Source organism: Carettochelys insculpta, chromosome 1, assembly GCF_033958435.1.
Source record: "Carettochelys insculpta isolate YL-2023 chromosome 1, ASM3395843v1, whole genome shotgun sequence".
Lineage (NCBI taxonomy): Eukaryota > Metazoa > Chordata > Testudines > Carettochelyidae > Carettochelys > Carettochelys insculpta.
The window spans coordinates 282,369,820-282,385,108 of record NC_134137.1 but is presented as its reverse complement, the minus strand read 5'-3'; the positions used below and the strand labels follow the sequence as shown (position 1 = coordinate 282,385,108).

The 15,289-nt window shown below is 39.6% G+C and overlaps 1 protein-coding gene across 1 annotated transcript in view; it reads right to left on the bottom strand.

Moving 5' to 3' along the window:
- The window catches only part of TNRC6B (trinucleotide repeat containing adaptor 6B), a 262,680-nt gene that overhangs the window by 196,458 nt on the left and 50,933 nt on the right, over positions 1–15,289 (bottom strand). Inside the window, 1 exon segment of the mRNA XM_075009512.1 lies at positions 14,692–14,759. Coding sequence (XP_074865613.1) covers positions 14,692–14,759 — 68 coding nt within the window.

Here is a 15,289-nt window from a genome sequence, read left to right as displayed (position 1 = left end):
AAGTGGAATTTGTAGCACAATCTGGCCAAATACCCCACCCCCACAAAAACAGTGATAATATCTTAACTGGAATGAGTTTCTCCACTAGTTTGTGCCAGTAGTACAGAGGTCTATAAATGCATAAGGAGCTTCAGATAATCATGTCTTTCCTTGAATTCTGCAGATCTGTGAAAATGGAAAGCTAACTCAGTTTCACCTCAGCTCACTTTGTTGGGTGCAGTACTCTCCAATGTGAGCAGTACTTGGCACTGAGCTGTAGGAATGAAGAAGAGAGAATAGTAACGGGTGACTAGCAATTGGTGCATTTATTGGCACAGTATGGAGCTGCTGGAGCAAAGAGAAGGCAGAAGACGCAAGCTGGCATGTGAAATCCCTTTAACAGTACTGTTGAAGATAGCTAGAAGAGGCAATAATACGTAAAAACGGAAGAAAAAAAGCTTGCAAAACATTTTGGTGACTAAGCCACACCAGACTGACAGCCATCAAGTGTTTCTTTCACCTTCTGAAGACAGGAAACAACTTCAAAGCAAGTCTCTTTAACAGAGAACTATCCCTATTGCAGTCTTTACTCTCCTCTCCATCTTCTAAGAGGGAGACTCAATCACCTGTCTGGGCTTGTGTGCAAAGGATGTGGGATCCAGGAAACTTTTATTTTTTAATATTGGTCTCAAAGAAGAGAGAAATCTGACATTGTCTGATGATGGAATTTCATTAAATTTGTATAAAACTTAGGGCCAAAACAGCTTATATAAATATATTTATGCCCCAACTGCTTCCTGAGGGAAGTGGCCCTATTCCAGACAGGAGCGGAGCAGAAACCCTTTGAATCAGATTGCACTTTATAATTAGATCACCATTTACAAAAAGGTTCTAGTGATGCAATAGTTGTTAGACTCAGGCTCACGAGTCACAAGTGTCTCTTTAATGCATCTCCTGAACCTCTTTGCAGCATGTAAAACACTGTGATTTAATAATTGATCAACCTAAATTATTAACAAGTCAGGATACTTATACTGTTATTAACCAACTGTAGCTGATAAAATAATTTTGATCAGTTACTTGGTTTTGAGAATACACACAAATATTTCCTGTCATACTGTATACATTTGAACATATGGTATTATAGCAATTGAATTGATATTCTGAATTCATGCTATTGAAGCTTTTTTGGGTAATGATGACCCCTAATTTGGCTCCTGAACCATTGAAGTCTGAGTATCGCTGATAAGGTGTTCCTCTGATAAACAGGAGATAAAACTGATAAAGGTAAAACATTAAAAAAAAAAAAATCAAAAACCAAACCAAAGTAAACCCATCAGTATTTACAGTCAAAAAGGACATACACAACACATTCCAATGCACATCACCCTGTTATAACACCAATAAAAATGAGCACTGTGTCCTGAAAAAACTTCAACACTTACCAAGTATTAATTTGGAAAACACAGTATCTCTATTTACAGATTTGGAGAGAAAAATACTTCAGCGTTGATCAAAGCAGCCAGCCACCACGAGTCTTTTTACAGACTGACAGAGAGTGAACAACAATTTAGCTTACCTGAAGCCTTGCCTTTAAAAAAAAAAGGTAATAGTGGTCCATAATGTAAGGTAGAAGATAAGAAACAATGAATAGAATGTTTGCATACAGTATACAATTTAGAAGCTGTATTTTTATGCAGCTACCTAGTCTGAGGCTCATGCTTCAAAAGTGGGAATATGAAAAAGGTAGTCAAAGGTAATCATTTCAGAAGCTTGTGGCCTAGCACCTGTAATTTAATTTTTTTAGGTTTGAAGAGAAAGGGGTTGTCAGTTCTTGAAGGTGCTTCATGAGAATACAGTTTTGAATCAAAATCTTCTGTATTAAAATTCACACTGGTGCTGCAAAAAAGTAATCAAACTATCTTATCCATTTGGCATTGCCAAAATCATTCCTATTGTGAGCAAATGATTTCAGATTTGCTTTAATAATTTTACTTCTGTGCAGAGGGAAATTTCTATAATCAAGAATTCAAGCTTCCTGATAAAATTGCTATGGATCTGCTTACAGGAAGGTGGGAGAAACTTGTATTATCACCAGGCTGACTGAAAAGTAACAATGAACTGTTGCAGAGCCACAATTTCCCACTATCCTTATTAATTGGAGAAACCAGAGGGTGGGCACCTAATGGAGTTCATGATGATGTGTCAAACTTTGTGAAAACCTTGGTTGGAAAACTGGACTAGAAACAACTTTGTCTTATAGGTTGCCTGTAGGTAGACAAGTTCCTGGAAAGACAGTAGGGAACGCGTGGGAAAAAGGAAGATGCAGTAATGGCATTTGAGTATGCAGAAGATCTTGAGTACACAGAATTATTCTCTCATACAACTTAATTATAATCCTGCCCAACTGTGATAGGCTGCATTCTTTCCTTAGGCTATGTCTACACTACAAAATAAGGTTGAATTTATTAAAGTCAATTTTGTAAAACTGGATTGTATACAGTCAAAGTTGAGTTTCCACACCTGCCCATAAAGTCGACTTAGTGAGCCCCCATTAAGTCACCGAAGTTTGACTGTTGCTGCAATGCATTGTGGGCACCTATCCCACAGTTCTCTCAGACTTGTGGCATTCTGGGTTTTCTTGTTAGTGCATTACGGGAAAAAAAGAGGTCCTACAAGTGGTTGTGGGTGTGTGATGTCATCTTCCCAGACTGCATTGCCCTTATTCCCCTCCCACTGAAAACAAACAACCTTTTTTTGAAGTCTCTTCCTCAATGAGAGAAACTGTTTGATTTGTCTGCATTATGCACCCCATCCCCGCCATTTTGAAGCATCCACTGATGACACTGTTTTTCATTCTGTCCTTTTGAAAGAACAGTGATTAAAAAATAATCTGACTCTACCATGTCAACAGGTCGCTCAACTACTTTTCCCCATGGTGAAAATACACCAAGCAAAAATGAAGCAACACTGTGTAAACAAAAGACCTTGTCATACTGACATTTTACTACAGGCTCTCAGACATTTGAGCTGACCATTAGGAGGACCATTCTGATTAGAGATGGCTGCTCCGATACATATGGAGGAAAACTGGAAGGAGAGAAATTTAAGATGCTCTCTGTCTACAGATTCTATTTGGATGGTCCTTTGGTACAGAAAGGATGATAGTAGGTTCTCAAGTGATTTGATGCATTGCTGAAAAAGGTGTGATACTAAGCAGAGTTAGTTACACCACACATACTAAGGGGAAAACACAGAAAATAGGTGCTTAGTAGTATGGTCTAGAATATGTTGTTGCATTCAAGGGAAAAAACAGAAGAAAAATAAGTGGTAAAATGGTGGGCTACAGTCATAGCCTTCTTCACTCACACACAAAAACCAGGGAGAATTCTGATGATAAGCTGGTACCAGCATTTTGGCAATATGACCAGACTGATTGGTTGCATCCCTGAGTAAAGGGGAAAATGTGGAAATGGCAAAGCTGCTTAACAGCATCTCTGTTTCTGTTTTAACCAAGAAAGCTGGTGGCAACTGCACGTCTACAGTAGTAAATGCTGGAGAAAAGGAATTCAAAAAGTTAAAATAGGAAAACAATAAGTTAAAAATTACTTTAAAAAGTTAGATGTCTTCAAGTCACCAGTGTGTAATGAATGCATCCTAGAATACACAAGTGGCTGTTTGAGCCATCATCTTTGAAAAGTCATGGAAGATGGGAGAGATTCCAGAACACAGGAAAATGGCAAATACAATGCCCATCGATAAAAAAGGAAAAGAAGGACAACCCAGGAAACTACAGATCAGTCATCTTAACTTCTGTGCCAGGAAAGATAATGGAGGAAATAATGAATCATCTGCAAACACCTGGAAGATAAGGTAATGTATAACAGTCATCATGGGTTTAAATAAATACATGGAGATATACCTATCTCACAGAACTTGAAGGGACCTTGAGAGGTCATTGAATCCAGTTCTCTGCACTCACAGCAAGATCAAGCACCATCCCTGACTTATTTTTTTAATTTATTTGCCCCAGATCACTAAAATGGTCCCCAAAGGGATGGAACTCACAACCCTGGGTTTAGCAGGCCAATGCTCAAACTACTGAGCTACCCCACCTCCCAAGAAACAAGAACAATCATGTCAAACCCATCAGATAGCTTCTTTGATAGATTAACAAGCCTTATGAATTAAGGGGACAGGTTAGACGTGGTATACCTAGACTTTAGTAAAGCATTTAATACAATATTGGAGCCCTTCTTATAAATAAGCTAAGGAAACACAACATAAATAGGGCTACTATAAGGTGGGTGCAGAACTAGTTAGATAACCACTCTCAGAAAGTAGTTATCAATGGTTCACAGTCATGCTGAAAGGGCATAGAAAGTGAGGTTCCACAATGATCGTTCTGTTCAATATTTAGATAATGGCATAGGACTATGCTTATAAAATTTGAGGGTGATATAAAGCTTGGAGGGATTTCAACTGCTTTGGGAGGATAGGATTAAAATTCAAAATGGCCTGGGCAAACTGAAGAAATGGCCTGAGGTAAACAGGATGAAACTCAATAAGGACAGATGCTAAGTACTCCATTTAGGGACGAACAATCAGTTTCACCCATACACAGTGAAAAGTGATGATCTAGGAAGGATTACTGCAGAAAAGGGTCTAGGGGTCATAGTGGACCACAAGCTAAACAGGAATCAGTGTGACACTGTTGCATAAAAAGCAAACATCATTTTAGAACACATTAACAGGAGTATCGTAATGAAGACATGAGAAGTAATTCTTCCACTCTACTCTGCGCTGATTAGGCCTCATCTGGAGTACTGTATCCCCCAGTTCTGGGCACCACATTTCACGAAAGAAGTGGAGAAATTGGAGAAGGTCCAGAGAACAGCAACAAAAATGATTAAAAATTACCTATGAGGGATGATTGAAAGAATTCATAGAATCATAGAATGCTAGGACTGGAAGGGAACTTGAGAGGTCATCAAGTCCAGCCACCTGCCCTCATGGCAGGACCAAGTACTGTGTAGACCATACCTGATAGACATTTATCCAACCTGTTCTTAAATATCTCCAGAGATGGAGATTCTACAACATCCTTAGGCAATTTATTCCAGTGTTTGACAACCCTGACAGTTAGGAACTTTTTCCTAATGTCCAACCTAAACCCTCCCTTGCTGCAGTTTAAGCCCATTGCTTCTTGTTCTATCCTCAGAGGCCAAGAAGAAAAAGTTTGCTCCCTCCTCCTGACACCTTTTTAGATACCTGAAAACCGCTATCATGTCTCTCCTTAATCTTCTTTTCTCCAAACTAAACAAGCCCAATTCTTTCAGCTTTTCTTCACAAGTCATGTTCTCTAGAACTTTGATCATTCTTGTTACTCTTTTCTGGGCCCTCTTCAATTTCTCCACATCTTTCTTGAAATGCAGCACCCAGAACTGGACACAATACTCCAACTGAGGCCTTACCATCAGAGTAGAGCGGAAGAATGACTTCTCGTGTCTTGTTCACTATACACCTGTTAACACACCCCAGAATCATGTTTGCTCTTTTTGCAACAGCATCACACTGTTGACTCATATCAAACTTGTGGCCTCCTATAACCCCTAGATCCCTTTCTGCCATGTTCCTTCCTAGACGGTTGCTTCCCATTCTGTACGTGTGAAAACGATTGTTCTTTCCTAAGTGGAGCACTTTGCATTTGTCTTTATTAAACTTCATCCTGTTCACTTCAGACCATTTCTCCAATTTGTCCAGATCATTTTGAATTTTGACCCTACCCTCCAAAGCAGTTGCAACCCCTCCTAGCTTGGTATCATCTGCAAACTTAATAAGAGTACTTTCTATGCCAATATCTAAATTGTTGATGAAGATATTGAACAGAACCGGTCCCAGTACAGACCCCTGCGGAACCCCACTTGTTATACCTTTCCAGCAGGATTGAGAACCATTAACAACTCCTCTCTGAGTATGGTTATCCAGCCAGTTTTGCACCCACCTTATAGTAGCCCCATCTAAGTTGTATTTGCCTAGTTTATTGATAAGAATATCATGCGAGACCATATCAAATGCCTTACTAAAGTCTAGGTATACCACATCCACCGCTTCTCCCTTATCCACAAGGCTCTTTATCCTATCAAAGAAAGCTATCAGATTGGTTTGACATGATTTGTTCTTTGCAAATCCATGCTGGCTGTTTCCTATTAGTTTACCACCTTCCAAGTGTTTGCAGATTTCCTTAATTACTTGTTCTATTATCTTTCCTGGCACAGAAGTTAAACGGATGGGTCTGTAGTTTCCTGTGTTGTCCTTATTCCCCTTTTTATAGAAGGGCACTATATTTGCCTTTTTCCGGTCTTCTGGAATCTCTCCTGTCTCCCATGATTTTCCAAAGATGATAGCTAATGGCTCAGATACCTCTTCCATCAGCTCCCTGAGTATTCTAGAATGCATTTCATCCGGCCCTGGTCCGGGTTTGTTTAGTTTGGAAAAGAAAAGAGAGGGGACATGATAACAGCTTTCAAATACCTAAAAAGGTGTTACAAAGAGGAGGGAGAAAAATTATTCTCCTTAACCTCTAATGATAGGATGGGAAGTAAAGGGCTTAAATTGCAGCAAGGGAGGTTTCAGTTGGCCATTAGGAAAAACTTCCTGCCAGGGTGGTTAAGTAGTGGAATAAATTGTCCAGGGGAGATGTTTAAGAGCAGGTTAGATAAATATCTGTCAGAGATGATCTAGATGATGCTCGGTCCTGCCATGAGTGAAGGTCCCTTTCAGTTCTAGTATTCTATGAATCTATCAGGCAAAAAAGGTCAGCCATGACCTGAAATTTGAGCACAGTACAGCTAGAATTTTAAAGACGCAAGACTCAGATATCCAGCACTGACTGAATTTCAATGGGATTTGGGAATTTAACTCTCAAGCTTCTTTCGTAATTCCAGGCTATATGTACAGAAGCAGACCTCTTCCAGCTCTCATACGTTTGAAATTGTGATGACCTCTATAGCAGGCCATCACAGCCAGTCTAGATACCTTCAGTGTATTGCAAGACTAAAAAATAAGAATCCATCAATAGTTTTTCTTCCGCACTTTAAACTTCTGTAACGATAGCAGCTATTCCTGGGGCCCCAGATCATGTTAGAAATTAGCAAAATAAAATCACATTAGACAGTAGCAGAATACAATTTTATTCAAAATGATCCTAAAGCTCTTCATAAATTATTCAAATACTAACTTTTCCTTCAAGCAATGAAACAAAGCAACCTCTGAAACGAAACAGAGGTGCTATTGTACTAAATCTGAAAAAAAAAAAAAAACTCTCTGAACAATTTAAGACAGGAAGTGAAGAATAGGTTGTCCAAGACAATGAGAATTTCAGGTCAGTAATTACATAAACCAGAATTTGTCCAGGATACAGGAATCAAAATTCTAAACTTCATAAAAAACTCCCAAGGGTTCTTTAATGAACACAGATGATCAGGACTTCTATTTCAAGTCTCCTCTATTTAAAAAAAAAAATTGACAGAAGCATAATTCTCCAAAACAAATACTCTGTTGAGACATTGGTTCATACTGACTGAAGAAGAAAGCCACCTATACAGCTACCAAAAGCAGAGTCTTCTTCAGCCTCACTTCCATGAAATGACCAGGGCATAACTCTCCTTAGCTAGTGGGATTAAAGGCAGGCATTAACTTCTGCAATCAACAATTCTGTGCAATGCAGAGCTGTAGGACCGTTTTGAATAAAATTTTATTTTGCTAAATCTCTTTTATTAAATATTTTACCAAATAATAAGTTACTGTTTTGCTAAATATTTTTTAAGTTGTTGAAACAATGTAGAGAATGGGAAAACTGATTTTCATGCCTATGCAGATCCAACAGAATAGCATTCCTCATCTTCCTGATGTTTGGATGTAGAGCATAGCCCAATACTCAGCAGGGGCCCAGGACAGCTTTCCTGGGCAGTGACACAGAATGACGACTTCCAATGTGAAAAAAATACTAAATGAATACACATATCACCTAACAAATGAACCTTGTGTATCAGACCCATAGGGAAGAGACAAATATCCCTTATGCAAACATGCATTTTACCTTCATATCAGTGGCAAGAGAGGAGAGAACCAATCACTCGTATGAAGACAGGTGCATCCTCTCCAGGTGAGCCATAATGTTGGATATCAAAAGGACTAAAGAAAATTCACAGGCTAGAAAGAAAATTTCCTCTTTCACTCACTGCCACATTGCAGCCCCTACTGAGGGACATGCAAAGCAGTACTCACTCCTAGAATGGGAGGAGGATTCAAACTATGTTCATGGGAACCAATACCATTATTATTAGTAGGACAGCTTGTTCTAAAATCCATCGCATCATCAGTGACCTGCAACCCATCCTGAACAATGATCTTTCACTCTCACAGAGCTTGGGAGGCAGGCCAGCCCTCGCCTATAGACAGCCTGCCAACCGTAACCAAATCCTCACCAGCCACTACAAATCACAAACCAATGACTCTAGGCCTGGAACCAGCCCCTGCAACAGTCCTCGCCGCCAACTCTGCTCACATATCTACACCAGTGACATCATCACAGGAACTAACACCAACTATACCATCGGGGCTCCTTTACCTGCACATCTACTAATATAATATATGCCATCATGTGTCAGGAATGCCCCACTGCAATTTACATTGGCCAAACTGGACAGTCTCTCCATAAAAGAATAAATGGACATAAATCAGACACCAGGAATGGTAATGTACAGAAGCCTGTGGGGGAACACTTCAATCTCCCTGGACACTCAGTGGCAGATTTAAGGGTGACAGTCCTGAAACAAAAATTTCAAAAATCAAATGGAGAGAAATCTCTGACTGCAATTTATTTGCAAATTTGACTCCATTAACCATGGATTAAACAGAGACTGGGAGTGGCTCGCAGCTTACAAAGGCAGTTTCTCTGCTTTGGGTGTTAATGTCTCCCCATTAGATTCTAACAAAGGCTCACATCCCCCCGTCTGATCTGACTTGTTTTTTCCTCTTTTGATAAGTGCTGTTGATACTGGACCATTTCCACCTTGCTGAATAGACCTTGTCAGCTCTGGCCCTTCCTCTTACTGGGACCCCACTCTTCAAATACCCCTCTGAAACCATCCTCCCACTCATGTATCTGATGAAATGGGTCTTTGCCCACAAAAGCTTATGCTCCAAAATACCTCTTAGTCTATAAGGTGCCACAAGACTTCTTGCTGTTCTCGAAGCTACAGACTAACACGGCTACCTCTGTGATACTTGTTCCAACGTCTCATTCTCTGAAAGCTAAATCTGAGGAGGAAAGGACATTAATCTTGTTGACATCAGTGTATACATTCACAAAGAGCAACTACCTATCTTAGAGATTTCTTCAAAGAAACTACAAGATTCCTCTGCCCAAGTGGTTCCTGAACCCCGATGGGGGTAGGCTGTAATATTATTTGCTTGATTCACCCTAGAAAATCTATAGGATTTAAAAATACATGCCTTGATCCATCTTGAAATGTAAGATGTAGAAGCATCTTCTTTTTAACTGATAGGAGACTAAGATAAAAAGAGCTGAGGATTTCCAATAAAATCTGTGTCAGTATTACAGAACCTTTAGTGATCCCATGGCATCCAATTTATGTCAGTCTACTTGAAACACTTTGGATTAGGGCAAAAGGTAAAGCCCCTTCCTGCAATCTGCAAAAAAACAGTATTTATGTCTTAAATAACCAACATGTGTCTTTGAATAAAAGAGGATTACCTTTGTCCAACTGGTGTTCTTTGAGATGTGTTGCTCATGTGCATTCCATGACAAGCATGCGTGCTCACCACATGCATCAGTGCCGAAAGTTCCTCCCTCAGTTGTATCCATAGGAGATTGCCTCTGACACCCTTTGGGCTGGCATCAGCATGGCATGGTATATGGGGCTCTGACAGCTACTCCCCTGTGCTACTCCCTCCCCAGTTCCTTCATGATGGAACTCTGACAAGATGAGCAGAGGGCGGGCCATGGACTGGGCATGAGCAACACACTGGAATAACACCAGTTACAAAAAGGTAACTATTTGTTTCTTGTTCCAGTTCTTGCTCATGTCTATTCCATCTTAGGAGATTCCCAAGCAATATGACTGAAAATGGACAGGGGTTGATAGCCGTACAGCTTGAAGTGCCACTCTGCAGAAGCCAGCATCCTCTGTTATGTGCTGGGTAACAGGGCAGATAAAAATCCAACTTTGTTTGTTTTTTAAATTAAAAACCAGATTTAAAAAAAAAATACTAATTTTCCATTTAAAAACAACAGTTACACGTAAATCATCATAAACATCTTACACCAACATTTACAGTCTGACAAAAATAAATTAATGGCTCTAATCTGTCAACCTATCAAATAGCTCTTGCCTCTTTAAAGTTCTGGGCTTTCAATTTCTGTTTTTTCAGCAGACTAAAAGTAACACACGCAAAGAAAGACACAAGCTGGATAAGAGTGTTTTTGTTCTGTGCTTATATGGTAATGGACCTTGGCCAAGAGCAGCAGAGCAATTAGTTAAGACAGAAAGATGATATACAGGAAAGAATGGAGGCAGCACAGAAAGGAGCAGTGGAATGGACTAGAAAGAAAAAGGGAAGACATTCAGCACACACCCAGCTTCCTAAATTCTCCCACACTTTTGACACAGAAAAACGTCTCTTATGCCCAGAAGCCATATCTGGGAGCATCCTGAAGAAATTAATTCTCTGGGTAAAAAAGGAAAGCATGTCAAGTGTAAGCAGTGCAAGAAGATGACGCAGGGCCTATCTGCAAGAATAAAATGATTCATAACTTAAACAATTCGCTTTGCAATACATTATTTTTCAAGAGTTTCTCTATTGCTTTTAGTACAAATGTAACTTAAGTATATTGCCAAGCTGTTTCCCATGTTGGATGTTGCTAGAAAAAAAGTTTAGTTTAGCTAATCCTTTTGGTTTGTTTCATTATTTAATTAGATTTAGACTCTATCACTCAAGTATAAAACACTGAAAGCTGCAGTAAGAGAAATCTAGAACTGCCAGTTGCCACTGAGTGTCATTTTCTTATTTTATACTACATAATAAATGCCCCTTATTTTGGAACATCATGGCCACAGACCATAATGGTCATGCTGTAAGACTATCCCGTTTTACTTCAGCATAAATCAGCTTTTCCAAGGAAATGCCATATATACTTCTTTTGTCATAAAACAGAATGCCAGTGAGTTCAATGAGGCTTACTTCAAAATTAAGTGCACTCTAAGCACAGTAGTCTTAGGTTTCTTAGTAACTTGATTTAAATCAATAAGGTTGTTTCCCCCCCCAACATGTTCTTAGCCAATGTAACTGACACCAAGAAGGCGATGATAAGCAGGACAAGGAGCAAGAAATCACAGGTTCAAACACTAGACTCATGAGCCTAGACAAGACCAAATTAGAGGTCCCCCTGATAGACAGGATCCTTTACAGCTAGGAACTTTCTTTCAAATTCTGTCAGGAACCAGTCTGGCATCTTGTGGGAAAACACCAAGAGCCCCTGGATGAAGCTGTCGGGAATTTATTGTGCTCAGAGATCCAGAAACAGAACCTAGTTTATTTCACCAGTTAAGTTAACCTAGTGGAGGGTTTCCTATGCTCCAAAAGAATCTATGCCATGAGGTGAAGAGTCTAGGGGACAGGAGAAAAACATGGTCCTAAAGTACGTTATGTGTGAGTGTGAGGCTTAACGTAAGTTCCAGCAACATGCCAAACACACGTTGGCACAGTTAAACAGGGGTGATCACTCAAGCCATGTCTCTCGATCTTTGACAGAACCCCGGTGATAAGCGGGATTGCCAGGAACACATACAGCAGTTCCCCACACCATAACAGGAGGAATGCATCAGAAATCGTATCCCTGCCAAAGCATAAATTAGGGCATTTCCTTTCCAGCTAAGTAGTTAAGAGATCCACTGTTGATTTCCCAACCACTGGAAAAATCAAATGAGTCACTTTGGGATGGAAGAGATCAGTCATGCAGAGAGAAGAAGAATTTGCTCAGTTGATCTGCCATTGCATTCCTGATGTCCAGAAGGTTTAATGCTTCCAGGCAGATGGCTTGATGAATACAGGATTCCCAAAGATTAAGCACCTCTTGACAGAGGAATTACAGTCATGCTCCCCCTTGCCTGTTGATACAAAACATGGAGACTGTTTGCCAGTTAACACGAAGACTATGTCCTCTTCTGGGCGTTTTCTTTTCAGACCCATTACGAGGGACAAAGATCTCCCTGGCTCTGACAACAGGCATAGCCCTGCACTGATGTGGCAGCCCTGTGCACCAAGTCTGATCAGAACCAGTCCAGTGTCAGGATCAGCACCATCTCCATAAGTAGAGCATTAAGCTTAATGTTCTGTTCTTTTTTGATGCATGGATTACAGCTTTTACAAATATAACACTTGTCACTAATGTGGCCTTCACTCAAGCAGCCAAGGCAGCTGGTGTAAGGACTGCTCACCAACATAGGCTTTGTGCACCACAGTTCTTACACTCCAGGCGAGGTATGCCCCTTCCAATGTTTTACAAATATAATCAATTTTTAACTCCAGTCACCAGGTCAATGAAGTATAAACAAACTTTTTTAAATACTGAAACCAACAGTATAATCACGTAAGTAGATGAAAAATTATGATATTGGATAAAAAGAAATCCAGATGACTACTAACGCAAAAAGCAACGTCCACAACAAAGTACTGTGATTATAGTATTGCTGATTAACATAACTATCCTTGTTTTTAGCTGAGGTATCAAAATTGTATCTTTACACTTGCACACATTTTATTGGTAACCTAATTAGGAGCTGAAGTTCTTTAGGGAAAGCTTTGTCACTTTACTCCGTATTTGTAAGACATCTAGCACAATGGGTCCTTGATCCTGACTGAGAACTCTGGATGCCACTGTACAATAATACAAAAAATTTGGTGAGGAACACTGCACTTTGATAGTTTTGAATGCTCGCTCCAATCAAAATAGGTCTGAGAAGACAGAATATGATACAAGTCATATGTAAAGCTGCAGCTACAAATCAGGTCAGCTATGAAAGAATTCTCAATTTTATTCATGGTAAACAAAGGCAGCAACAAAAGGCAGAGCACGCTATTTTGATAAATCCAACATAATATCCCTCCAGGTTATTCTCTGTAGTGACATACTTAATTTCATCATTCAGTGCCTGAGAAATTTTATTATAGCAGGAAGTTAACTTCAACTTTTTTACCTTATCTTCTTCATTTCAAACATTTTTGGGTGTTTTAATCATCACAAATTTGTAACTCTTCTTCATTTTACTGTGATACTAGTATAAACAGAAAGAAATGGCAACAATTATTTTGAAAGGCTTGGCTCATTTCCACTATGGAAAAGAATGCATCTGTTCAGTATTATAATCTTCCTGAGTTCATCTGGGCTATCTAAGAAAAAACTTTGGCCACAGTGGTCTGTGTCACTAGCTAACTAAGGCTACATCTACATTTACTGGAGAAGATCGACTGCTCTGGGTCAATCTTCCGGGGTGCTGTTTCGCACATGCGTGAATCATCATGTTCTAGGGTCAACATCGACCCTGGAACTCCTCCTGAGCTGCATGGTAGTAAGGAAAGACAACAGAAGGAGCACTTCTGTTGACCTTCTGCTGTGAAGACAGGCAAAGAAGTCGACGGGTGCAAAGTCTATTTTTGGTATGCAACTGGCGCACCAAAAATGGCATAAAAGCCATTGACCTCCAAGAGAGTCTAGACACAGCCTAAAAGCACAATACCAGACACAATGAAACAATACAGTTCCCTGCACTATCCAGAAGGCAGTATATTGGGAGTGGGTAAGATCACTCTCCTTTAAAGGGGAAAGTGACACTAGCATTATTATTATTATTTTTTTTTTTTATAAGTTACTACAATCTGGCTGGGCTAAAGACCCAAGGTCATCCTACTCTCTACAAAGAATGAAGGCAAGAAAAGGATGACCACCACAGTATTGGCATGGGCTTGAGCAAAGAATTTCCTAGGCTGTATCTATGACATCCATCATCATAGTATCATTATCAGAGAGCTTTGCCCTCCCTTAACCAAAGAAAGGTTTGTAGATTTCCACCAAAAATATTTAGAGACAAGTTTTCTCAATGTACTTTCTTCTTTGACTATATGTCTTCTCTCTTCAAGACACAGAAGGCAGGCTACAAGTGATCCATCCTGCAAAGGACATTTCATTCACAATTCTAGTTCTTTTCTGGAAATTTATTTTAAAGAACACCACCATTCAAATTTCAGGAGCACCAACCCACCAGATGCACACCGAAGGCTCACAACAGGCAAACTCTCTTTCTTGTGCATTTCAAAGTAGCTTCACGTACACATTTCCATTTTTAAAGTGAGTTCATTATGTCAGCTCTAGGTTCCTAGTGCCATTAATCCTTTAACTACAAAGTCTAATTAACCCACTGCAGAATACACAAAGCGTAATTTTGTGCTTCAGAATTTAAGACAAATTAGCACCCTGACTTTTCAATCGCTAGCTACTACGAAATATGGGTAGTTAAGAAACCAAGGGCGAGCACCCCAAGAACAACCAATGCTTCCAGCACGTTTAAACAAGAGTGCTACCCACCATTTACTATGGTAAGTCCCTTTTTAAATAAACGCGAGACTCACTGTTTGTTTTCTTCACCAGGAGGTGGAGTCTTGCCATGCCCTTCCATTACAAAATCCTCATGTTCCATCTGCAAAGGCAAGCATTGCAGGTCAGAAATTGGTGGAGCAATGTGCATGTCACCCTAATGTGGCCTTTTTCCATATATCACAACTTAATGTAGCCACTTTATTTCAGTGACTGGCCCAGAACAGATTATCCAGATTCTAAACAATGAATGCACACCTTCATTCCTCTGATTGTTGTACCATTCTACAGCAGAAATTTCCAGAATGCCTGTGTGCATAACAAAATAAGTGCTTCCAGAGCAGAAGAATGGTTTAACGGCTAAAGCAAAAGAGCAGTAATCAGCAGATCTGGATTCTGTACCTGCCTCTGTCATGGACTTACTGCGTAGCTTTGGCCAAGCACTTCATCTTTCTACTTCAACTCCCTATATGTAAAGCGGGAATAAAAATACTTCTCTGCCTTACATAATCTTTAAGGATTAACATTTTTAAAGAACTCTGGCATCCAACAATGTAAGATACTGTAAAAACACAATATATTTTGTGAAAAATAACTTCTTGTATTTAAAAAAAAGATTTACTGATAAGCATA